The sequence below is a fragment of the Eleutherodactylus coqui genome, chromosome 1, assembly GCF_035609145.1.
Source record: "Eleutherodactylus coqui strain aEleCoq1 chromosome 1, aEleCoq1.hap1, whole genome shotgun sequence".
NCBI lineage: Eukaryota > Metazoa > Chordata > Amphibia > Anura > Eleutherodactylidae > Eleutherodactylus > Eleutherodactylus coqui.
This window is the reverse complement of record NC_089837.1, coordinates 382833865-382861104: the sequence shown is the minus strand read 5'-3', so window position 1 is coordinate 382861104 and position 27240 is coordinate 382833865. Positions and strand designations below refer to the sequence as shown.

Genomic DNA, 27240 nt, shown 5'->3' with positions numbered 1-27240 from the left:
AGAAATGGGCAAATGTTGTCCCTGTAGTCAAAAAAGGGAAGAAGGTGGATGCAGGAAACTACAGACCTGTGAGCCTGACTTCTATACCAGGTAAGATCTTTGAACAAATTATTAAACAGCATGTATGCAAGTACTTAAATAAAAATGGTGTAATTAACCAGAGCCAGCATGAGTTTGTAACAAACAAGTCATGCCAGGCGAATCTAATTTCTTTCTATGACAGAATCACCGACTGGGATGATCAGGCAAATGCGGTGGATATAGTATATCTTGACTTTAGTAAAGCATTTGACAAACTATCTCATACCATACTTATTAAAAAAATAACCAAATATGGGTGTGACAAGGCAACTGTTGGGTGGATTCACAACTGGCTGAGTGATCGTATTAACAGAGTGGTCATAAATGGCTGCACCTCCACGTGGAAGAATGTATCAAGTGGGGTACCACAAGGCTCTGTCCTAGACCCAGTGTTGTTTAACACTTTTATAAATGATCTGGAGGAGGGAATTGATCGGAAACTGATCAAATTTGCCAACGACACAAAGCTAGGAGGGATAGCTAACACTAGGGAAGAGACAAAGTATTCAGAAAGATCTACAAAAGCTTAAACAGTGGGCAGCGACTAGCAGAATGGCATTTAACAAGGAGTAATGCAAAGTCCTACATCTGGGCAAGAAAAATGAAAAAAAGCACATACAGAATGGTAGGAATTGGGCTAAGCAGCAGCACATGTGAAAAAGAGTTGGGTATGCTAATAGATCATAGACAGAATATGAGTCAACAATGTGATGCAGCAGACAAAAAGGCAAACACAATTTTGAGATGTATTAACAGAAGCATAGGGTCTAGATCACGTGAGGTAACTATCCCCGTTTACTCTTCCTTAGTCAGACCCCATCTGGAATATAAAGGCAAAGGAGCGCAAAGAAAATTTGCAAAAAACAGAGCTCACCTCTCCTGCAACGCCTCAATGTTCTGGTTGAAGATGTAATTGGAGCTGAATCCTCATAGAGCTGTCGGCAAGCAGCTGAAGTCCAATAAAGAGCAAAGAAAAAAATAGAGGATAGCTGCAACCATAAAACTTCTCGTTTATTAGCAAAAGAGCATTGCACACATGGATGTGAAATGTGAGACCGCTGAACATGTATCGACCATCAGGTCTTTCTCAACAGCCCATGAGAAAGACTTGACGGTTGATACGCGTTCAGTGTCCTCACATTTCACATTCGTGTATGCAATGCTCTTTTGCTAATAAAAGAGGAGTTTTATGGTTGCAGCTATCCTCCACTTTTTTCTCAGCTCATCTGGAATACTGTGTTCATTTCTGGGCACCCCACTTTAAAAAAGACATTGACAACCTGGAGCATGTTCAAAGAAGAGTTACCAATATGGTGAGTGCTCTGCAAATTATGTACTATGAGGAAGAGTTAAAGGATCTGGGAGTGTTTAGCTTGCAAAAAAGAAGGCTGAGAAGAGACTTAATAGCCATCTACAAATATCTGAAGGGCTGTCACAGTGCAGAGGGATCAGCCCTATTCTCATTTGTACAAGGAAAGACTAGAAGCAATGGGATGAAGCTGAAAGGGAGGAGACACAAATTAGATATTAGAAAAAACTTTCTGACAGTGAGGGTGATCAATGAGTAGAACAGGTTACCATGAGAGGTGGTGAGTTCTCCTTCAATGGAAGTGTTCAAACAAAAGTTGGACAAATATCTGTTTGGGATGATTCAGTGAATCCTGCACTGACCAGGGGGTTGGAACCGATGACCCTGGAGGTGCCTTCCAACTTTACCATTCTCTGATTCTATGAGACGAGTTCTTGGAGTTCTTGAGCACCTTGAAGGGCCATGGCAGACAATTGAGTAGAAAAAGAAAAATATGGGATGAACTGCCAATAATAATTAGCAAATTCTAAGAAACCCTGGATAGCCTTCAAACTTAGAGGCTTCAAACAACTGAGAACAACAGACAACTTCTCTTTGTCCCTAGGCCAATACCCTGGGCAGAAATTATGTACTCTAGGAATGGCAGACTGGTTTGTTCAGAGAGGCATTTTTCAAGGTTGGCAAACAGATGCTATAAGACAATCTTTACATGTTTGCTGTGCAAGGAAACATCATGCAAAAAAAATCAATATGTCACATAGGTAGACAATGGCTGAAAAATACAGGAGGTCATGGAATACATCATTTATAAATTCGTGAAATACACTAGTGATGTTACACAGACCAAAAAGCTTAACAAGGTACTCATAATGCCCACCTCTGGTGTTGAATACTGTTTTGCACTCATATTGTTCACATATATTAATGAGATGTTAGACACTGCAGAGTTCAGGTTTGGTGAAAGCGGTAGCCCCTGAATTCGGTCAAACAACTCAGAAATTAGCAGTAGTGAGTTTTTGTATTTTACTGTGACAACATTGAGACCTCTGTAATTGATGCATGGTCGCATGGAGCCATAGTTCTTTTTTAACCCCTCCCGCTCCAGGACGTACATTTAGGTCCTGGAGTGTTGGCTATGTATGCAGAGAGGTCGTGCGGTGACATCTCTGTATATATACAGTGCGGGCGTCAGCTGTTTACTACAGCTGACACCCGCGGGCAATAGCCGTGATCTGACATTTGGCCGATTGCGGCTATTAACCCTTTACATGCCGCTGTCAATTCTGACAGCCGCATTTAAAGCCCCCAAACACTGTTTGGGGGTCCCGTATGGCCCCCCCGCGGTGAGATCGGAGGAGCCATGCAGGTGTCATGGCTGCCGGGGGCCTTCTGAAAGGCCCCCAGGGCTGCCTTGAGAGACTGCCTATCAAGCCATTCCCATGGGGTGGCTTGATAGGCTGCCTGTCAGAATGCAGTCTGACGTAATGCTACAGCATTACGTCATACTGCAGGAGCGATCAAAGTATCGCATATTGTAGTCCCCCAGGGGGACTTAAAAGTAAAGTTTAAATCACCCCGCTTTTGCCATATCTATAATTAAAAAGTCTAAATAATAAAATAAGAAAACATGTGGTATCGTCACATCTGTAAAAGTCCGATCTATCAAAGTAGCACATTATTTACCCCGCACGGTGAACGGGTCCAAAAAATAAATAAAGAACGCCAGAAATGCATTTTTTCAGTCACCCGTCTCACAGAAAAAAACACAATAAAAAGTGATCAAAAAGTCATATGAATTCCGAATTAGTACCAACAGAAACTACAGGACAACCCGCAAAAAATGAGCCATTGCTGAACTACGTTGACAGAAAAATAAAAAAGTTATTGCGCGCACAAGATGACGGCAGAAAATAATTGAAAAAAATTAAATGTCTTTGGAAAAAAAAAGAGTAGTATAGTAAAAAAAAACCTATACAAGTTTGGTATCGTAGTAATCGTACTGACCCATAGGATAAAGTTATCATGTTTTATTTGTTGCAGTTTTTGCGCCGTAGAAACAAGATGCACTGAAAGATGGCGAAATGTCGGGGTTTTTTTCATCTTACTTCAGATAGATTTTTTTAAAAGTTTTTCAGTATATTATATGGTACAATAAATAGCACCATTGAAAAATACAACTCGTCCTGCAAAAAACAAGCCCTCATACAGCGACGTCAATGGATAAATAAAGGAGTCATAATTTTTTTAAGGGGGGGAGGAAAAAACGAAAATAGAAAAAAAAAAGGGGGCTGCGTCATGAAGGGGTTAAAAAGATGAACTGTGTCAGCTAGTGAGGAAGACTTTTAGATAAATCCTCTTTCGAGATTTTCTTTAATGTACTCTGATATGGTTTAGTTTTCTGGCAGGTAAATCAGGTATACACATCTATGATGTAAAGCCCCTGGCAGGAGGCCAGTAGGGCAATCAAACAGTCTGTGTGGTGGTAAACACATTAGCATATGAAGCATATTGAAGAGTTAGGCCTGGAAGCTCTGGTGGAACATGTGTTTCAAAACTAAAACAACGGACTGTAGACAGTGGGTGTAGCAATAAGTGCCCCAATGACAGATTTGCCCAGTATGCCAGTCGATGACTGGTGAATGCAGATTCAGCTAAGGAAGCCCCAAAACCGAGTTTATGGACCAAGATAGAACCAGGTGGGAAATCCCCACTCTGTGCAGAGTTTGCAGATCCAGAGGTACTGTAACAAATCTGATGACGTCGGACAGAAGCTTACTATCTACTGAAGTGACGGAGACAGGCTTCTTCAGGGATTGCATAGGTATCCTGTGCTTGACTACCAAAGCCTGGTGGATGAAGTTTCTGGTGGAACCGGAGCCTACGTATGTCTCATAGAGAACTGGGGATCCAGGAATCAGAAACGCTTGTGATTGCTCAATGTAACTAAGGGCAGTCTTTCCCGCTGGCACAAGGTGACAGAGTTTTTCTGGCTTAACTGGGCATGATCTAAAAATATGTCCATTACCACCGCAATGGAGGCATAAATTTTGGGTTTGCCTTCTCAGGCTTCCTTGGATGAGAGTGTACTTCTTTGAATCTCCATATATTCTATTGCAGAAGGAGCAGACAGAGGCTGCAGTGGTCTATAGAAACTGTGAGCTATACAAATGTTCTTCTTTTCACAGGTAACATCATGTAGACATTCCCTAAAATGTATATCTATTCTGGAGGCCAGAGAGATAAGTTCCTCCTGAGATGTGGGCAGATCTCTCCCAGCTAGCTCATCTTTAATGCTAAGGAGAGCTCCTTCCAGAATGTTGCTGTATTGCGTTGTCATTCCATTCCAATTCTGTGGCTAATGTACAAAGCTGTATAGCAAATTGGTCAACAGTTTTGGAGTCTTAGTATAGGCATAGGAGTTCTGAAGCAGCTGAAGAAACTTGACCTCGTTCCTCAAATACAGTATTGAAGGTAATCAGGAATGTCTGAAGATGACCACTAGTCAAGGCATTTTTGCCTTCCCAGGTTAAGGCTTCACCAGACAACAGGGAGATGATAAAAGCTGACTCGGTGCGATTAGCAGGAAACTGCTGGTTTTAGTTTAAAGTGTATCTGGCTCTGATTCGAAAAACCTTGGCAGGACTTGTGGTCTCCATCAAAGTGTGATGGCAATAGAAATTATTGTCCGGAGACAGGAACAGGTGTTGAAGTCAGAGAAAAAGTCTGAGCTGCAGGCAGATTAGGCAACTGATTAGTTAGCTGTGTTACCATTTGTGTAGCATCTTGAAAAGCTTCTTGAATAGCAACCTTTGCAGATCATGTGTTTTCCAGGAAGTACAGGCCAGTTGCGACATTCAGTACGATTCATGAGACCTGGTCCTGCAATGTGCGATCACGTGTGGCTGGATCTGCAGTGGTGGATGCCGTGCCATTGGGATCCACAGCTTAAGTAAACTGTCAAGAAGGTGGACGTGAAACCACTTTACCACAAACAGGTCTGATTTTGGGCTAGCTGAAGAGGCAGCCCTGTTTTTTGCCCTTAACTTCTCTAAGCAGGATTTGGTTTTTGCTGTGGGGTCCCATATACATTTGGCTGAACGTGCATAAAAAGCTAAATTTCCGTCTAGCTATTTTGTTCAGCTAGACTGTTTGAAACGTTCCACCAAACACCCTATGTATTCAGCTATATTGTTGTGCAATTTCCATTTATCTGCCATCAGAAAAAAGTATACCTCACAGTGTCCAGTACTTTTTTCATTATTTTATTTTATTATTATTTTTTTACATAGTGGTATTGAAAAATGTTGTAAACCATTTTCTAATACGACTAAATGTATGCCAAAAGGACACTCTTTTTCCAATATGTTTAATTTTAATGTATAGACATGTTATATGTCTGCAGTACATCAGGAGAATTGCTTGGTGTATGTAAAACATAGAGACAAAATCAGATTTAAACTGAGCCTTATTCCTGTACAGCATGTGGATATAAGCAGTTGCCAGACACTTCATGCCAGACGCTTTATTATGCCAATGCAGTTCCAAATGTTCTGAAGTATTGCACATTTTTCCTCAGACCCTAAACAGATTTAATAGAGTTGCAAATGGACTGATTTTTTTTTCTCTAGCTTGACAGATTATAACAGGACAGTTGGAAAACTCTGGACATCAATTTAGTGACTTGGAAACAGAATAAAGATAAGTTAGGTAATACAATTTTATATTTTCATGTATTGCATGTATTTCAGTCATGTTGAAAGGTCAGACTTTGGCTTCTAGGAATGCTACCTTCTATTTGGTGATGCTGCTAAGGCTTTGTAACATCTCTCATTTGCATACCAGATGTCCCAGAGGAGCATTGCATGGCCTTTTAAGTCTTCTAGGTGCTCTCCACAAGGAGAAACTGCAACCCCTTCAACCTTATTTTTGCTTTAAATGTTAATGTAATCATGTTGAATTTGATCTATTTTCTATACATTTAGAACAAATGAACTACTATAAAACTTTCCAGGAGTGCTCTCTTGATTCTCAGGTCTTTGTTCTATAATCACAAGTCTTTTGAATTTCACTTGAAAAAGATTTCTTCCTGATATAGTAAAATAACATGAGATAAGGGGTGAAAGCTACAAATTAAAGATGCATGTCTTGCATAGTAAAATATCAATCACTTAGATATTGATACCCTATCCTTAGGATAGGCAATCAATAACAGATGTGCAGGAGTTCCACTCCCAACACCACTGCTAATCAGCTGATTGAAGCTATTCTTTTGGCGTGAAGTCAGATGAGTGTTTTTTTGGATGTGCCTATGTGTGCAAAAAAAGCGCGTCTGATAGAACCATTGATTCCCTATGTAGTGTCTGTCTTTTACAGGCGCAAAATACTCACGCCTGCAAAAGATAGGACGTCTGTGTGCCAGGAAGGTCAGTGCTGTGCGTAAAATATTCCCGCAGGGAGTCCTGTCATCAATGTTCTCCCATTGCTTTCAATGGGGCCAGTACTGCAGCCGCCTCATTGAAAGCAATGGCATGCAGGCAACCCTTGCAGTGATTTTTGGGGAAGGGCTTGAAATATAACCCCTTCCCTAAAAATAAATCATCCCTAGCTGCTGTAAAAAATAAAAAAATTATATACATCACCTTCCACCTCTGTCGGGGCTCCGGCGCGTCTTCTCACTTGGTCCCTGGCACTGCTCTGAAGCACTTTCTGCTGCCCGGGGATTTAAAAATCCCCAACTCCAGAAAGTGCTGGGTCTGATTGGCCGAGCGCTCAGCCAATCAGAGGCAGCGCTTAGCCATTCATTGAATTCAAAGACCAAAATGGCCATCCTTCTAGTTGAGTGCTGTACAAATTCGGTCAGGTAATTATCTTTAGTTATTGACAGAAACTTGTTACCTTTATGAGATCCGCAGGTTTCGGCTTCTCAGTTTATATCCAAATAAAGCCTCCCATAAAAATTACCTCATTGTGATTTCCCGCTTCATTCATTTGCCTTAGGGCTTTTACCCAGTAGCGTTTTTTTTTAACACTACGGTGTCGCTGCATTTTTTTCAAATGGGACTTTCTAATGTTAAAATCGCCCAAAAATCGCAAGTTTGTGCTGTTGCAATTTTTGTGCGTTCCGAATTTAACATTAGAAAGTCCCATTGAAAAAAACGCAGCGTTAAAAAAAACGCTAGTGGGTAAAAGCACTTAGTAATAGATTTTCAGTGGCTTCTGTTACATTTGGTGGCCTACAGAAAACCCCTATGTGGAATTTATTATTGTTTTTCCCTCAATGTATCTCTACCCATAGAGACTCCACATGTTCATCTTACTCGCATATATCTTCCCGTAGTTTGGGCTTCAAACAGGATTTTATATAAACCCAAATTTCTCCCATTTTCCAGTTTCTACGATCCAGTCACAGCTTTTGTCCAACCAGGTCTCTGTTATTTTGACTATGTCATAGTTTTCTTCAGACATTATTACTTCCAGTTCATCAATCTTATTGGTCAGACTTCTAGAATTAGTCATCATGCAGCTTAGAAGATTTTCATACTAATTGTATTCCTACTAACTATTCTGCCAGTTCTAACTGCACTAACCCCTCCCACCACTCCACACCCTTTTTTTCCACGGGGCAATTATTGTTCAAAATTGTTCAGAATCCTGCGCTCCTGCGAGTTTCTGAACGATAACCGCTCTGTGTAAATGCATACATGCACAAAACTGGATGAGCCATTCAGTGTAAACAGCAGTCAGTCACCTTTGAACGACTGTCCGCTCACTGTGAAAAGAGAAGGGCGGAGGAAGAACGCTCTCAGGCCGCCCGCCTCCATTCCGGCAGCGCTGTGAGCAATGCCAATAATACTTGCTCCTGTGCAACAGCACATGTGTGAGCATCACTAGGAAGAGTATCGGGCATTGTTTGCCCAACAGTGTGTCCCATGTAAAAGGACCATTAGTCGCAGATCAGTCTAGACTATATTACCCTCTATCTCTCTGTGGTTGCCCTTCCCTCTAGTTCCTAGATTGAACATTTCTCCAGCCTTCTAGCTATCTTCTTCCCCAGCACAGCTACACCCCGCATTGAGATGCAGCCCGTCCCTATGGTGCAACTTGTAGCTGACAGCAAAGTCAGCCCAGTTCTCCAAGAACCCAAAACCCAGTCTTATTTTTTACTACAACATTATTGATTACAGCGGCCACAGTGTGTTGCATTATTGATTATAGGGGACATATTGTTCCATTATTGATTACAGCAGGCACATTATCACATAAATGACTACAGTGAATACATAAGGAACTCAGATTGTTATAGCAAGTGCAGATTAATTTTAAAATTACAGTGCCAACGACATTAGCACAGCAAACTCTGCAAAAGTGAGAAGTATTTGGAAGAATTTATCATATCCTGAAAAAAGGAAAGAGAATGTCTGCAAACACAGAAGACCTCACCTGTGAGTCACTGAATGCAAATGTTTGTTCTGAACGAGTTGCCTCAGTGATGTAAGGTCTGCAGAGAGGTGATGGGTCATACAATTCTTGCTTGTGAAACAGCTCAAAGCGTGGACTTATCATTGTTTAGGTAAAATAATGGAAACTGCAATTTCACAAGGTACAAACTTCTACAGCAGGGGTTAATCTGACTTGGCAATTCGTTTATTGGATTATTAGAGTAGGAATAATTTTCAGCGGCGCACTACACCGCAGGCATCCTGCATGCCAAGTAGACAACCTGTTGTTAAAAATTTGAATCTCATCCCTGCCTATCTTGTTTTAATTATAGCATGGAGTAGCCATTTTTTTTTTTTTAAACCACAGCATGCCCTGAATGCTCTAAGAGTAGAAGAAAAGAAAACAGATTAAAATGGGGTATACTTTTTATAAATAGTAAAATATGTGTATCTTCCATAGAAATACCTTTAGGAATGTGTTCTTGAACTTCTCATTTATTTTGAAAGCCCAAGAAAATGATATATATATATAAATATGTGTGTGTGTAATATATATATATATATATTAGAGATGAGCGAACACCAAAATGTTCGGGTGTTCGTTATTCGTAACGAACTTCCCGTGATGCTCGAGGGTTCGTTTCGAACAACGAACCCCATTGAAGTCAATGGGCGACCGGAACATTTTTGTATTTCGCCGATGCTCGCTAAGGTTTTCATGTGTGAAAATCTGGGCAATTCAGGAAAGTGATGGGAATGACACAGTGACGGATAGGGCAGGCGAGGGGCTACATGGTGGGCTGCATCTCAAGTTCACAGGTCCCACTATTAAGCCACAATAGCGGCAAGAGTGCCCCCCCCCCCCCCCCACTGTCAGCATAAAGATCGTCCTCCTCTGGCACAGCTGTAACAGCTGTAGCAGAGAAGAACGATGTTTGCCCATTGAATTCAATGGAACCGGCAATACAGCCGACTCCACTGAATGCAATGGGCTGCCGGCGATCGCAGGATGAATGGTCGGAAAGGGGTTAAATATATAACCCCTTTCCTGCAATTCATCCAGAAATGTGTTACACTAAAAATATATACCGGCGTATAAGGCGACCGGGCGTATAAGACGACCCCCCAACTGTCACCTTATACGCCGGTAATACAGTGGAGCAAAGAATAAAAAGCATTACTTACGTTTTTAGATGATCTGCGGCGCTCCTGCAGGCTGTCACTCCCTCCTGGTCCACGGCAGACAAGCTTTCTCCACGAAAGACTTTAAATCCCTGCCTCCAGAAGCACATGTGCCTTCAGCCAATCACAGCCAATGACAATGATGTCATTGAATGGCTGTGATTGGCTGTGTTTCTGGAGGCGGGGATTTCAAGGCTTGAAATCCCCGCCTCCAGAAACACAGCCAATCACAGCCATTCAATGACATCATTGTCATTGGCTGTGATTGGCTGAAGGCACATGTGCTTCTGGAGGCAGGGATTTAAAGTCTTTCGTGGAGAAAGCTTGTCTGCCGTGGACCAGGAGGGAGTGACAGCCTGCAGGAGCGCCGCAGATCATCTAAAAACGTAAGTAATGCTTTTTATTCTTTGCTCCACTGTATTACCGGCGTATAAGGTGACAGTTGGGGGGTCGTCTTATACGCCCGGTCGCCTTATACGCCGGTATATATTTTTAGTGTAACACATTTCTGGATGAATTGCAGGAAAGGGGTTATATATTTAACCCCTTTCCGACCATTCATCCTGCGATCGCCGGCAGCCCATTGCATTCAGTGGAGTCGGCTGTATTGCCGGTTCCATTGAATTCAATGGGCAAACATCGTTCTTCTCTGCTACAGCTGTTACAGCTGTGCCAGAGAAGAAGGATTTGTCTTCTATATGTTCTCAATGGGGTCAGCGCTGCTGCCGCTGGCCCCATTGAGCGCATATAGAATGCATCCATAGCGAGCAGCGGGAGGGGCAGATTTCAATACTCGGGTGACACCTTATCTCCCCAGCCACTCACAGCAGGGGGGTGGTATAGGGCTTAAACGTTGCAGGGGGAAGTTGTAATGCCTTCCCTGTCTTTATATTGGCCAAAAAAAAGCGCTAACGTCTCAGGGAAGAAAGTTTAATTTACCAGAACACCGCATGGTGTTCGTTACGAATAACGAACATCCCGAACACCCTAATATTCGCACGAATAGCAAGCTCGGACGAACGCGTTCGCTCATCTCTAATATATATATATATATATATATATATATATATATATATATATATATCAAACATGTGATTTTCGCTGTGACTTTGGGTGTCCTCCTCACTCATTGAAAAACCACTTTCATATAGCGCGCCTTATCCTCAATGAGGTAATGCTGGCACTTTCTAAAATAAAACTTCCATCCTCTAACACCATAATCCTTGTAGTATTACTTGATGTCCCCAGATGGTGATCCATTAAGAGCGGATAGGTCTGCTTTAACTACAAATGAGAAGCTAAATGGAATATATTGTAATACAATGCTGCAAAGAAAACTATACAGTGCAGTATATCAGCCAGCAACAAGTGGCAGCTTTTATATAACATTGTATCATCCTGTAGCTGATTCTGCACTTACCAAATACTGTTCGAGCAGGAACTGACTCTCTGTTTAACCAGAACGACACCTGGGATAATATGACGGTCATTATACAGGGCAGATAGGTCTGGATAACGAAATAGCCAATTTTCCTTTTTAAATGAAAATGTGCAGTCATCACCGTGTATTCACCTAGGAAGGAATAAGAGATACATTGTAACATGAGCAGACCAAATATTACATACAGCAAATACACGGCAAACAATCCTGTGCACAGGGAACACAGCAACAAATGAAAAGCCACAACGTAGAAAAGTGATTACTGAGAGCATGATGAGGTCTAGAAAATCCATTGATGACTGATGCTTTCTCTGTGCAAAATCGGATTTCTGTATTTTACTAATCCCTGGTTACAATCTGTGTCCTGCTCTTTGTCATGCATCCTGCAATCAGAATCCTCCCTGCCCAGATGGACTGTATATGGGCTGCACTACCCACTGCGCTGGGCACACAGGACTCACTAGCTGTGGATACAGGATTCAGAACCACAGAGTGCTGACCTAAGTTTTTGACACACTTCATTTGGATACTCAAGACATGTCCCTCTGCATCCTCAGCCTCTGCTCTCTGCTGCTTCTTGTACAAGTCAGGGGAGAATTGCCATTTATTGCTGAAAACAATGCGGCCATGATGGTGAACTGGTGAGCAGATGCAATGTTCCATACAATAATTATTATTTTATTTAGAAATAGTTGTTTAATTACTATGCATGTTTGAGAAAAACGGGAAAAAATTCCAAAAATAGACACTTTGTACTTCATTGAAGAATGTTAAGTGACCCTGGTACTTGACTGATGCTGTCCCACATGCAAAATGCAAATAGAATTAATAGTATACAGAAGTCTTTTGTGGGCAAGATGGTGTAGGTCAAGCTTTTATACTTTTAGAACATCAGACACTATGATATTCTTGTATTTACTGCACTTTGATGTACTGTATATCACTTGTGCTGTAGTCACTGGAAGTACTGCTTTTCATAAACATGTTGCTCCACTATATATATATATATATATATATATATATATATATATATATATATATATATATATATATATACATACTTGATCTTTCTATAAAAGATGTAATTTGATATGTGATGCTATGCTACTGCTTGTAATAAGAAGTATATCATTCTCCTGAGGACCTCTCCATGAGCAGCTGATGAGCCAGATAGCAGGATCTTTCATTTTTAACGCTATCATTTCTGAAGTGTAAAGGTCAGAGGGAAGAGTGATACCATTACGTGTTGATCCTGACTGTATTATATAAGAAAGATGCATTTCTGTGACCTAGGGGCCACGTGATGTCAGGATTCCTCACTCCTCCCTTCTTCCCCAGCATACAATCAGATCAGCCCTGGGAAGCATGGAGCTACCAGAGCAGCAAGCTTTTAAGAGGCGATCAGCACGTGTCCCATCCGGATTAAACCTTTCTTTTCATCTAATGCTTACACATCTGGCGGCTGTGTCTGCACACACAGAGGTAATAATGGGAGCCCCTGCTGCTTGTGCACCTCAATGACACGTGTCTGAATGTTTTAGAGATGATGATGCTTCTACATCATCGGGGTAACTAGAGAGTTGATTGACAAGACCCCTGGATTTAGGATTTTTTTTATTGCCTAACAGACCCCGTGGAGTGCACATACTTGCTGATGTATTGCATTTGGATTGAAATTGTTTTGTTCTCAGTAAGAGAAACAAAATAATCTTGCAGATATGATACCTTTTAATGGATAATAAAAATAAACTATGTTACAGTGAACTTTCAAAACTACTTAGGCCTCTTTATCAGGCTGGTATGCACTGGCTAAAACAGTACCATGTTTTTTTTAGCATTTTGATTGTTTACACAGTGTCAGCTTGATGTAGTTTTTAATGCTTATTTGTAAGTTTTTCCACCTTAATAATAAGCTGTGTGAATATAGCCTTACAGTTTGATACCTATTTACTGATCTTTGTTACCTTGACTCAAGGGAGAGGTGAAAAACTGATTATTTATATAGTTCTCAATCTATCACCCACCAATGGACGGTGAAACATGTACATTGCATACAGTAGAAGCCTACCTATACCATATGAATGGCTGCGGTATGTGCTGTCACTTTGCACCACCTGTACTGTAGCTACACCTGTAGTTAAAACATGAGTTTATTGAATTTGTTAAATTACTACAAACTGTATATCAATGTTGATCGGGTCACACCTGGTTTATGGGCATCTTTTTAGTAAGTTAGAGACACCCTACACATCTCATGCAAAATTCACTGCATAAGGGCTTTTACCCACTAGTGTTTTTTAATGCTGCAATATCGCTGTGTTTTTTACTGAAAATGTCAATGGGACTTTCTAATGTTAAGATCGCATTGCACAAAAATCGCAGGAACACAAGTTTGCGATTTTTGGGCAATGCGATTTTAACATTAGAAAGTCCCATTGACAAATATTGAACTAATTATACTAATTGTTTATTTTAATGAATGGGGCTTGGTTCTGTGTTTTTTGCGCGTGCAAATCGTGCACATTTCCGCACGCAAAAAGTAATGTAAAACACAAACATCCATATGTAAATACACAACACGCTTTGCGCAAATATGCAGAGCAAATGCACATATAAATATGCTTACGGTCATGTAACACCGGCCTGATACATGCAGTCAAGGACATACACAGTAAAAAAAAGGGTTCATTCAGTTTAACAAAAACTAGTACTTGGAAATACTGTATGTAAGGTTTTACGCAAAACATTCCAGTGTACAAAGACTTAGACAGATTACCATTCAGAGCATTGATAAATCCAACACAAGGCTCAACTGCCAAAGGGCATATAAGCTCAACTGCTAATTAACATTGCTTAAGTAACAATTGTAACAGTGTTATAATTCCTCGTATAGTACAAAAGATTTTACAGCAAATTGCATTCCTCACAACATAAAGATGGGACTACCAATATAGTGTGTATGTGTATATATATCCTTAGGATAAGTCATCAGTGGGCCATCAACACAGATCCATCGTTCGGAACCTTCAATGATCAACTGTTCACCATGGCCGCTATTCTAGTATACAGAGCTGCCATGTTTTCTGAAACACACAGCTCCAGGCATTGTGCAGTGGCCAGGACTGGTACTGCAACAACTATCAGGCATTTTTATGTCGTGCTTACCACTTACCAATTGGCAAATTTCACTTTGGAACAGGCTTTATTTAAACCAAAATGTAATTCTAGTATCTGTAAAATAAATAAATCTTGTTATTTGTGTAGTGCCAACTTATTCCACACCACTTTCAGGTATTTTCTTTTTCACCAAGCTGGGTACTCATTTTACCAACCTTGGAAGGATGAGTCAATCTTGAGCCACTACCTGAACCATGTGGGGATTGAACTTGCAAGTGAAGTCATGCATGAGAGTTTAGGACTCTGCATTCTGCTGCCTTAACACTCTGTGCCACATTAGGCTTTGTAAACATATGACCACTATAATGGTCTCCATGGTATCTGATGTCATTTGTACAGTTATAGTGTAAATGAAAAGTTAAAGCTACCTTCTGGTTTTGGGTCAAAATTATGTCCCAGGACTTGATGGGGAAGGAGGTACATCACTTGCAGTTGTTCTTCTCTGTCATCCCTCCGATCTGCTGGTTCTTTAGCTGTCCAATTGACCTCCTCAATTTTCTAACTACCTCAAGCACACTGAGCACTACTACTCTCTGGTTGGCAACCACTGATTACCTGAGCAGCCCATGCTAATCAGAGGGGAGATATAGTGCATTACTAGTTTAATGCCACCAGTGCACTGTAGGGATTAGTTTAGTCTGAAGATTGCGTTGGCTTTCTGGCATGGCCAAAAATAAATTGTGGAATCGGTGAGATAGCAGGGAAGAACAACTACCGGTAATAAAACTCCTTCCCTCTCTTGTCCCAGGACTGAATTGTGTCCCAAAATCAGTGGGTTGCTTTAAACCATACCTATCAATATTTCAAAAAGTAAAAATCCATCATTTAGCAGCTATACAGCCAGAATTGCAGACATGTTGAGTGCAACCTTCGTATTGTAAGTCTTTCTTCCTTTTGATGTTTTTTTATAAACATGCATTTCTCTCACTGCTTGCTTAGTGAATAGTGTCTTCCTGATATGATGTCAAAGGAGAACTGTCCCTCACTACTTTTTCCCCCTCCCAATTTTTTTCACACAGACACTGAGAGAAGGAAACTTTGCAGCCCTCATCCACAAAACTTGAATATGAGAATATGAATATGAGAATGGGGAATTAGACATCAGCATTAGAGATAAGCAAGCGTACTCGCTAAGGCTAACTACTCGAGCGAGTAGTGCCTTATGCGAGTACCTGCCCGCTCGTCTCTAAAGATTCGGGTGCCGGCGGGGGCGGGGAGCGGCGGGGGGAGAGCAGGGAGGAAAAGGGGGCAGATCTCTCTCTCACTCTCTCTCCCCCACTCCTCCCTGCTCACTCCCGCAACTCACCGCTCTCCCCCGCCAGCACCCGAATCTTTAGTACGCTCGCTCATCTCTAATCAGCATACTACAACTGCAAGTGAATTTACTCATGAAATACAATCAGTGATGTTTCTGCTCCAAAACTTGAAAAAGGCTCATATTTGGAACTAAGGCATCTTTGGGTGTATTTCTTGTCTAAACAAACATGCTATCATGGTATGTTGATGTCCAATTTCTCTTTTTTATATTCAGTCATCTAGCCATCACAATTCACCCCAAATGAAAGTCAATCAGATCCTTACACTTGACCATTTTTCTTGATTGCAGCACATAGAGGGAAATTCTTAAAACAATTTGTCAAAATTCTGGCATCAAAATGTTGTGGCATTTGCACCAAAATTTGCGGCTTTTATGCGGTTGCCCTCACTGTCACCACTTTTGTAATATAGTGGGTGGAGTTGGATGGGACAGTTGGGAATACCTATGGTCATTAAACCAACTATAATTTACTCCACAAATTGGCGTAAAGTAAAGCGGAAATGTATGGCCTGTTTTACCTCTGGTAGGTTTCAGCAGGTGGCACAGAGCACCAAGAAGCAACAAATGTAATAAGAGGCTGGCACCTGTTATTACATTTAACACATTTTACGATAGTGTCACTTATCTAAGACCATTCCTAACCAGATATGTCCCATAAACCTCAAAAATTAACTCTTCACTTGCTGCCTTTAATATATTTCACCCTAGAATAACACAGAAGCGGACAGCACACACTTAATATAATGCAAATAAATCTTAAGATTTTATTGGAAATGCTCCCAATGTATTCAATGGAGGTTGAGGCAACATTTTGGGCCACAGCCATTTGTCAAGCCAGAGAACTAAGAGCAAAGACAACTCTTGTGACCTTTGGTCCCAATCCTCATTTCCTCTGGCTTGATAAAGGGCTCTGGCCCAAAATGAAGCCCTGACCTCTACTGCATAAATTGGGAGAATTTCCAATAAAATCTTTATTTGTATCATTTTCTTCTGTATTATGCTATACTGAGGAGGCCATGACAATTTGAACACTGGATTTTCACCACAGCAAGCTTTAACCAGGGAATGCTACCAATTGGGTTTTAATATAATACCCCTAACAGGTCTTATCATCACAAGATAATTAATGTTATTAATTTCACCTGTCAGTGCTTTTAATATTATGGATGATTGGTGTACATTACAAAGTTTCATTTGATGCTTATAAGGTAAGTTTTAAACATGAAATTTACCTGTGTCTACTCATGCCCAAACAGACAAAGTTAAAGTTACCTTACTGTCCTAGAATACAATATCTGCACATAGGAAAATCATAAGATCTAAGAAATACAAAACCAACTTTCATATAAGGCCATATTGCAATATAGCATAAGTCATAAGGCCAAATATACACTTAACATATGAAGTGGCCTGAAAAAGGGCACTACATAGTGCTGTTTAGCTGTGGGGACCGGTAACATAATAATAATTAATCTGAGTCATTTGGCACAGGTGATGCAACCAGTTAGGTCGTTTTTATTCAGCTGCACAGGATAGAGAAAATGCAGGTAGCCTAGCAGCCAAATAGGTTGCGATTGGCTGCAGTCAGACTAGTCAGATGACAGAAGTGATATATAGGGGGACACAACGGTCGCAGAGGAAAAAAGAAAGGGGAGAAGAAAGAGAGAAGCAGAGAAGTGGAGAAACAGAGAGAAGCAGGGAAGGGGAGTCAGCTGTGACAGTGATTAGAGGGGAGTCTGCTGTCACAGGGAATGTGAGCTGTCGCAGTGAGGAGAAGAGGAGATGATCAGATGCAGAGGACAGAAGAGATAAGAGAGAGAGAGCTGAGATGAAGAGAGGGAGATAAGGAGATGTAGATATGATGAGGGATGGAGAAAAGAAATTCAGATTAAGCTCCCAGTATATAAACATGGTATACAAAAGTATCTTCATTGTTGTAAATTATATATAATTCACTGGCAATTTACTGGAGATATCATTTGTTACTCACTGTATGTGTTGAAGAGAATTACCTCATTTTCCTTTCTGACTTAATAACACTGTGTTTACTACAAGTTAGGCCACCTGCAGATGGCCGGGTCGGATCCCGCTGCGAGAATTCTCGCAGTGGGACCCGACCCGAGCCTCTGCAGGGACCAACGTGGCACTCACCTTCTCCCGCGGCTCCGGCTCTGTGATGTGCCGTCTGCCGCCCAGCCGGCGCCTGCACAGAGCGGAGCCAGCGGCCGGGAAGTGACATTTCTGCGAGCCCCGCACAGAAATAGAGCATGCCATGATGTGTCTTCCGCGAGAGATTTCACGCAGACAAATTGCGGCCATCTGCATAGGATTGCGTTTTCTAACACTGAAAATTTGCAATAAGGTACACTACAGTGCTCGTAAATGACGTTTTGCAAAACTCTATTTATATGCATACGAAAAAATCCTTGCAGATTTTCAGGCATGATCCATATTTTCAACTAAGCTGACTGATGTTGGAACAGAGCTATACTGCTTTCTGATCAACTATAAGCACAAGATGCTCAATCATGGATTTCTGTCCCCACCATTATCCTTAGTTAATTTTGGTAAAAGGAAACTTCATATCCCAAAATGCCATATGGCACCTCAATCACAATGAATCAACAGTGTATCTTGTTCTCATTGCTCCCACTTAATAACTCATGCTTCATAGTTAACTTCAAGTTTTTTTTGGAAATTTCTATGGGGAGCAGATATGGTAACTAAGTCCTCATGCACATGGGAAAGCCATGATCGCAGAATCTATGCAGAGGTGTCTAAAGTCCCTGCAGCTCAATATTGCTGAGTTGTAGGTACTCCATATGGCCTTCCATGGGGCCTGAATATAATATAGTTAATATGGTATCCAATGGATCAATTTTCATTGTCCCTCTGTATGACATTTAAAGTGTACCTGAGCTTTCAGAAAACTTTTCAGAATAAGCTGCCGTGTGTGTACATGAGGAACAGCCCTCTTTCTGGCCATTATATGGCTTATATCCTGTATTTATTCCTTTTCCCCATGTGCAGGGTATATATCTGTTTCTCCAGTCTATCAGGACTGGAAGAAATGGCTGCTGCTGTTCTGTGTCCAATAGACTGTTCCTAGAGAACTACAGAGATTCTTGCTTTCTAAATGGTAATTACACACACAGACATAATCCCATCAGGCAGGAGTGTGCAAAAAGACTTTGCAGCTTACCTGTTTATAGACATCCGATTTCACCATTATCTCTACTAGTAGCTCTCTGTGCGTGTCTCTCCCTCCCCCTCCTTTCTGCATTCAGCTCAATGAACACTAACTACCCATTCTAAGCTCTGTCCTAGCATTCACACTTATCAATAAAGAGCTAGCAGTCAGTGAACAGCAATCTAGGGGGAAGGGAAGGAGCATTGCAGATTAATTCTTTTAGCACAAAAATTTAATTTTTAGGCAAATAAAATTCCTAGTAGTGTTGCTAATTATCATACCGGCTATCACATAAGCACAAGTTATTTGAGAACTTCGTGCCCATTTAAGACATAATAAAGTAAAGTAGAGCCCGATACACTTCTATGGGTGCATACTGTTGATCAATGCATCCCAGAGTTACAGAGTTCCAACGCTGTAGTGTGCATGAAAAGTTTAGTAAAGAAAATGGATTGCAGAATGCATACAGGTAGTATTGCTCATTGTGATCAGCTGGGCAATAAAATCATGTCAACTTTTGCAAAATTGGATAGGGTGATCCCAACACAATTTTTTTTGTAAAAAAAATTTTATGTACATAATTCTATTAATGTGGCACAACTGTTAACACTGTTTCCTTTTAGTGATGGGGTCCTAGGTTTGAATCCCATCAAGGATAACATTTGCCTGGACTTTGAAAATCTCTATCTAGATGTTGCCATTGGTCAGAGTTGAACCTGTAAAGCAGCAGTGCTAATGGAGCCATCACATTGTCTGTTCTGCTCCAGAGAAGAGGAGCAATGACAGGAATAAACACAAAGAGAATGTAAAAACTTCATCTGAATATTGCCCTTGGTGAGATTTGTACCAACAACTCCAGCACTGCAAAGCAGCAGTGCTGAGAACTGAAGTACCACACCGTTTCTTTAGCAATAGAGAGGAGAGGAACAGGAAGAATAAACATGAAAGAACATAAAGATGTTGTCCTTGGACTTATTTGCTAGGTTACTTCATACTTCTTCTCCCCAGAAGAGGAGAAGATAGAGAGGAGCAGACATTTAGCAGACATATAGCTCAATTAGCACTACTGCTCTGCAGCGCTGCAGAGGACAGTGGAACAGACAAGTGTGGTGGCTCAGTTGTTAGCACTGCTGCTTTGTAATGCTAAAGGTGTAGGTTTAAATCTGACCAAGGGAACATCTGGATGGGCTCTTTTACACTTGCTGTGTATTTATATGCGTTGTGGTGGCTCATTTGTTAGCATCAGCATAACTCTCAGACAGCACGCCTGCCGTCTTAAGGTTATATTCTCTCCTTTACCCCTACATCCAACCTTTTGCCTGAACATGTCACCTGCACCTCAAGAACATCACAAGAATCTGCCCATTTCTCACCGTGCAAAAAAGGAAAATGAAAAAATACCTCTGCAGCACCACCTATTGGATGGCAGCATTCCTATAAATCAATTTGACTTTTTAACAAGTCTTAACAATGATTGGGAATAGGAAACCAAGCCATGAAACCATACACAGACAGCTGTTTCGGAGTGTTTACTCCTTATCAGTGTGCAATAGGTTTCTGGCTTAGCTGGTTAGAGGCCTGCGACATTGATCAGGAGGGCTGTCATGTCTCCTGAAGTGAAGCACCAAAAACGTGTGTGGATACACCTAGGGGGTGAGTGGGTTGAGGAACACACTAAAAATGCTCACTGCTTCCCTCAATCTCAGCTCGATTATTGCAACTTGCTGCTGATTGGCTTTCCCCGCTCCAGACTCTCCTCTCTCCAATCAATCCTGAATGCTGCAGCCAGGCTCATTTTCCTGTTCAGCTGCTATTTAGACACCTCTGCCCTGTGCCACCCACTGCACTGGCTGCTAGTCAAATATAGAATTCAATTTAAACTCACCACCCTCATCCATGAAGCTCTCGCTGCCCTTCATTGCTTCCCTCATCTCAATCCACCACCCAGCCCGTGCCCTATGCTCCACTAACAAAATCAGATTAAGCGCCCCTTTAACCTGATGTTCTCACTCCTGCCTCCAAGACTTCTCCAGAGCAGCATCAGTACTCTGGAATGCACTACCCAAAACTATCCGGTCAGTCCCCAACACACAAAACTTCAGGTGTGCTCTAAAAACGCACCTCTTCAGGGAGGCATACCAATCTCCTAAACTAAACCCCTCTGTACTCCGCCTGATAACATGCTCCCTGTCCTACTGACTGCAATCCCTGCTAGCCATCATCCACCTCACCCCGCCTGCAGTCATACCAATTCGGCCACTATTCAGCTCAATTTGACCATTGTCTGTGTATATATCTCACACTCTCCACCTCCGCATACCGTACACATCTCCAGCCCCTTTACCTTCTGTATCACCCCATTATTTGTAGTCTGTAAGATTGTTGGAGCAGGACCCTCACTCCTACTGTTTCCATCAATTGATTACTACATGTAACCGTGGTTTTGTTTCTGTTTCCCCTGTCTTGTACACGCTGCAGCATATGTTAGCGCTATATAAATAAAGATTATTATTATTATTATTGTGGGTTGAAATCTGTCCAAGAGCAACATCTGGAGGCAGTTTTTCAAAGTCCATGCAGATGTTATCCTTGATGTAATTGGAACTCAGGACCCCAGCACTAAAAAGCAACAGTGCTAACAACTAAGGGCGCCTACCCACTGGCGATTTTTTTTCCTGCGATGCTAAATTGCGTTTTGCGTTTTTTCTGAAGAGCAATTAGTATAGAATGTGTTCTTGTCCATTGGGGTTTTTTTTCCGGTCTGTTGCCATTTTTAACATAGGAACTGTCAGTTGCATATGTCTCCTTATTTTTCTCTTAATGCACCCATGATTGTCAATGGAAATTAACGAAAAAGCTGCGAAAAACGCGTGAAAACGGTGCGTTTTTCACGCACGAAAATCGGCAACGCCAGTGGGTAGGCGCCCTAAGACACGCACACAATTTCTACCCCCATTGATTTCAATAGGAGTCAGAATCAACTATTCCAATTCATGAAAATTTTTCAAAAATCGGGTCAGGGAGTCCCAACCTGAATATTTCCCTAATTGCTCAACACTACTTCTAACTGTTATGCTCAATGTATAGCTATACAATTTGTTTCAAAAATTTATAAAATAAAGCTGCTACCTCTGAAAAGCTCATCATCACCCCAAAATTACACTGTGCTTAATGCCTTTTTAAAACATGTTATTAAAAGAAAGAATCCTGAAATGATGCCCTTTATACACACTTATCATACTAGAGATAATAGTTCAGCTGGAAATAGTATTCTAGTATCCGAAATGTCCTGATGCTAGGTTTGCTTTCACTCCTTGTGCGGCTTTGCTCATTATCACAAATGTGTGTCCTCAATGACACTGAGGACTGACACAGTTTTTTTCAGTACAGATCAACCTGACACAACCCTTAACTACTAAAGATAAAGAGATGGATTCTGTGTAGAAGATTAAGACCAGCAATAGAAGCAGAACGTTATGCTGGGTTGGTGCGATCAGTATTTATCAGCTTAATAGCAGTAGTATCGCAGCTATTAACACTGACACATGAGATTCTAGAAAGGATGGCACTGATTGTCAAACAGTAGCTTGGGGGTTGCTACAGTACTTATTTCCTATGTATTATATTCAATAATCTTACTTTTCCACTGGGAAGTACTTGAGTGCCAAGTAAATGTTAAGGTAAAGCGAGAGATCGCTTATATGTTAGGAAACTATAGAAACAGTAACTCCCATATGTATTGTTTAGAGATGAGCGAGCATACTCGTCCGAGCTTGATACTCGTTCGAGTATTAGGGTGTTCGAGATGCTCGTTACTCGAGACGAGTACCACGCGATGTTCGAGTCACTTTCATTTTCTTCCCTGAGAAATTTGCGCGCTTTTCTGGCCAATAGAAAGACAGGGAAGGCATTACAACTTCCCCCTGCAACGTTCAAGCCCTATACCACCCCCCTGCAGTGAGTGGCTGGCGAGATTAGGTGTCACCCGAGTATTAAAATCTGCCCCTCCCGCAGCTCGCCACAGATGCATTCTGACATAGTTCAGGGAAAGTGCTGTTGATGCCGGAGCTGCTATAGGGAGAGCGTTAGGAGTGATTTTAGGCTTCAAGAACCCCAACGGTCCTTCTTAGGCCATAGAAATCGCAGATCGCACCTATGTGCGATCTGCGATTCCTGTTCTCTTCTCTATATGCGCTCAATTTAAGCCCTTCCCGACAATTCATCCCGCGCACACCGGCAGCCCATTGCTTTCAGTGGAACCTGCTGTATTGCCGGCTCCATTGAATTCAATGGGCTAACATCATTCTTCTCTGCCACAGCTGTTACAGCTATGGCAGAGGAGAACGATCTTTATGCTGACAGTGCGGGGGGGGGGGGGGCCCACTCTTGCCGCTATTGTGGCTTAATAGTGGGACCTGTGAACTTGAGATGCAGCCCAACATGTAGCCCCTCGCCTGCCCTATCCGTTGTTGTGTCGTTCCCACCACTTTCTTGAATTGCGCCGATTTTCACAAATGAAAACCTTAGCGAGCATCGGCGATATACAAAAATGCTCGGGTCGCCCATTGACTTCAATGGGGTTCGTTACTCGAAACGAACCCTCGAGCATCGCGAAAATTTCGTCCCGAGTAACGAGCACCCGAGCATTTTGGTGCTCGCTCATCTCTAGTATTGTTATTAATGCATTTTCTCTCATTAGCAGCAGGGAAAAGCCACAGCAGGAAAGGATAGGAGGAATTTTACCAGAATTTTCTGAACCCTAGTAATAACTGAGAATAGCTGAAAATGACAAATAGGCATATACTTGTTTTCAAATTCCCCGTTGTTTAATTTGTTAGTAGCTGTTAGTGCTGTATTTGACCTCAGCAATTAAATATCAAACTTAGTACCATAATGTGTAAAGCAGAAAAAAAGATTGGTGTCCATCTAGTTCAGCCTATTGCCCCCCAATGTTGATCCAGAGGAAGGCAAAAAACCTATGAGACAGAAGCCAATTTTCCTAATTTTAGGGGGAAAAATTCCTCCTGACTTCCCCGGATTACTGACCCTTCTGAAGTAATCAGTGACTATAACATGTGAAAATGCTTTAGGGCTCAGTCACACGGGCGCATCGGCGCCCGTGTTACTGCAGCCTGCAGACGGCCGTACCTGAAGACGGACGTCTCTCTGCAGCGCCGGGAGGAAGAACATGTGACCGGCTCCATTGCCGGTCATGTGTTCTTTCATCAGTGCTGGAGAGTGACGGCCATATTCAGGTACGGCCGTCTTCTGTCAGTCACACGGGCGCATCGACGCCGGTGTACGGGTGCCGATGCGCCCGTGTGACTGAGCCCTTACTCAAGAAAGATGTCCAGACCTTTCTTGAACTTTTTAGTCAGTTTGCCATCACCACATCCTCAGGCAGAGAATTTCATAGCCTGACTGCCATTACAGTAAAGAACTCCCTTCTATGTTGGTGTAGACTTGTCACAGTGCTGGGTATAAATAGATTGTGGGACAGATCTCTGTATTGTTCCCCAATATATTTATACATAGTTATTAGGTCGCCCATCAGCCATCTTTTTTCAAAATTAAATAACCCCAATTTTGATAATCTCTCCGGGTATTGTAGTCTGCCCATTCCATTTATTAATTTAGTTGCCCACCCTTGTACCTGCTCAAGCTCTGATATGTCCTTCTTCAGTATCCGTGCCCAAAACTGTACAATATTTCACATGTGGTCTAACGAGTAATTTTTGTAAAGAAGAAGAACAATGTTCTCGTTATGTGCCCCTAGACTGCTTTTGATGCACCCCATGATCCTATTTCCCTTAGCAGCAGCTGCCTGACACTGATTGCTCCAGTTGAGTTTACTGTTAATTAAAATTCTAAGTCCTTTTCCATGTCAGTTTTGCTCAATGTTTTCCCATTTAGTGTGTGATGGTGACATGTATTTCCTCTGCTCATATGCATAACCTTACATTTATCAGTGTTTAACCTCATTTGCCACTTTTCTGCCAAAGCCCCCAATTTATCCAGATCAATTTGCAACTACTTATTGCCCTCTCTTGTGTTAATTACTTTACATAATTTTGTATCATCTGCAAATATTGATATTTTACTGTACAATCCTTCCACAATGTTGTTAATAAATATATTATAAAGAGTAGGGCCCAGTACTGACCCTGTGCTACCACACTAGTAACAGTGATGCAATCAGAGTATGTACCATGAATAACCACCCTCTGCTTTCTATAACTGAGCAAGTTACTTACCCATATACACACATTCTCGCCAAGACCAAGCATTCTCATTATATATACCAACATTTTATGTAACCCAGTATCAAACGCTCCAGATATATGAGATCCAATGACTTTACCCTGTCCAGTCAAAAATGTACCTCTTTATAGAAGCGACTCAGATTGGTTTCACAAGAATGACCCCTCATAAACCTATGCTGATATGGAGTTATACAGCTATTTTCCTTGAGGTACTCCATGATAGCATCTCTTAAAAACCCTTCAAACATTTTACCCACAATAGAACTTGGATTTACCGGCCTGTAGTTTCCAAAATATTTCACCTTCTACTATATTTCCCTCATTACTTCTAAAAGGGCCAACATTTTCGATTGTAATCTTTTTGTTATTTATATAGTTGGAGAACAGTTTAGGGTTAGATTGACTTTCTTTGTCAATGAGCTTCTCAGTCCCCACTTTTGATTTTTAGATAATGTTTTTTTTTTCTAATAGCCTTGTAATGCTTCTTCGCTGCCTTCTTGTTTTAGTAGTTTAAATGCTTCATTCTTGTTGTTTATTACCCCCTTTTACATCCTTATTGAGCCACATAGTTTTTTTTCCTGTTCCTAACCCTTTTAAGAGCATCTCTAAGCTGATTTATCTTTGCCTTCCTAAAGTTTAGTAGTTTTGTAGCTCCCTGATAAGACTTTCTATTGAAAGACAAATTGAAATGTATTATTTTATGGTCATTACTTCCCAGTTGCCTCCCAACCTGCACCCCTGTTATTATTCTGGCAGATCTGTTGGTTAATATCAGGTCAAAATGGCTGTCCTTCTAGTTGGATCCTGCACAAATTGGAAAAGGTAATTATCTTTAGTTATTGGCAGAAACTCATTTCCATTATGAGATTCGCAGGCTTCGGTTTCTCACTTTACATCCGGATAGTTAAAGTCTCCTATAATAATTACCTAATTATAATAGTTTTTCAGTGGTTTCTGTTGTATAGACAAACCCCCTATATGAAATGTATTTATTTTTTCCATCCATGTATCTCTACTAGAGATGAGCGAACACCAAAATGCTCGGGTGTTCGTTATTCGAAACGAACTTCCCGCGATGTTCGAGGGTTCGTTTCGAATAACGAACCCCATTGAAGTCAATGGGCGACCGGAGCATTTTTGTATTTCGCCGATGCTCGCTAAGGTTTTCATGTGTGAAAATCTGGGCAATTCAAGAAAGTGATGGGAACGACACAGCAACGGATAGGGCAGGCGAGGGGCTACATGTTGGGCTGCATCTCAAGTTCACAGGTCCCACTATTAAGCCACAATACCGGCAAGAGTGCCCCCCCCCTCCCAACAACTTTTACTTCTGAAAAGCCCTCATTAGCATGGCATACCTTTGCTAAGCACCACACTACCTCCAACAAAGCACAATCACTGCCTGCATGACACTCCACTGACACTTCTCCTGGGTTACATGCTGCCCAACCGCCCCCCCTCCCCCCCACAGCGCACACCAAAGTGTCCCTGCGCAGCCTTCAGCTGCCCTCATGCCACACCACGCTCATGTCTATTTAGAATTGCGTCTGCCATGACGAGGGACCGCAGGCACACACTGCAGAGGTTGGCACGGCTAGGCAGCGATCCTCTTTAAAAGTGGCGGGGCGATAGCCCACAATGCTGTACAGAAGCAATGAGAAATAGAATCCTGTGCCACCGCCATCAGGAGCTGCACACGTGGGCATAGCAATGGGGAACCTATGTGCCACACACTATTCATTCTGTCAAGGTGTCTGCATGCCCCAGTCAGACCGCGGTTTTTAATTCATAGACACAGGCAGGTACAACTCCCTATTGTGAAGTCCCTGTGGACCCACAG

The 27240-nt window shown here is 41.7% G+C and overlaps 1 protein-coding gene across 1 annotated transcript in view; it reads right to left on the bottom strand.

Annotated features, from left to right (window-relative positions):
• GABRA5 (gamma-aminobutyric acid type A receptor subunit alpha5) overlaps positions 1–27240 on the bottom strand; it is a 252432-nt gene that overhangs the window by 63914 nt on the left and 161278 nt on the right. The window contains exon 13 of the mRNA XM_066588715.1: positions 11432–11584. Coding sequence (XP_066444812.1) covers positions 11432–11584 — 153 coding nt within the window. The remainder of the gene's footprint in view (positions 1–11431; positions 11585–27240) is intronic.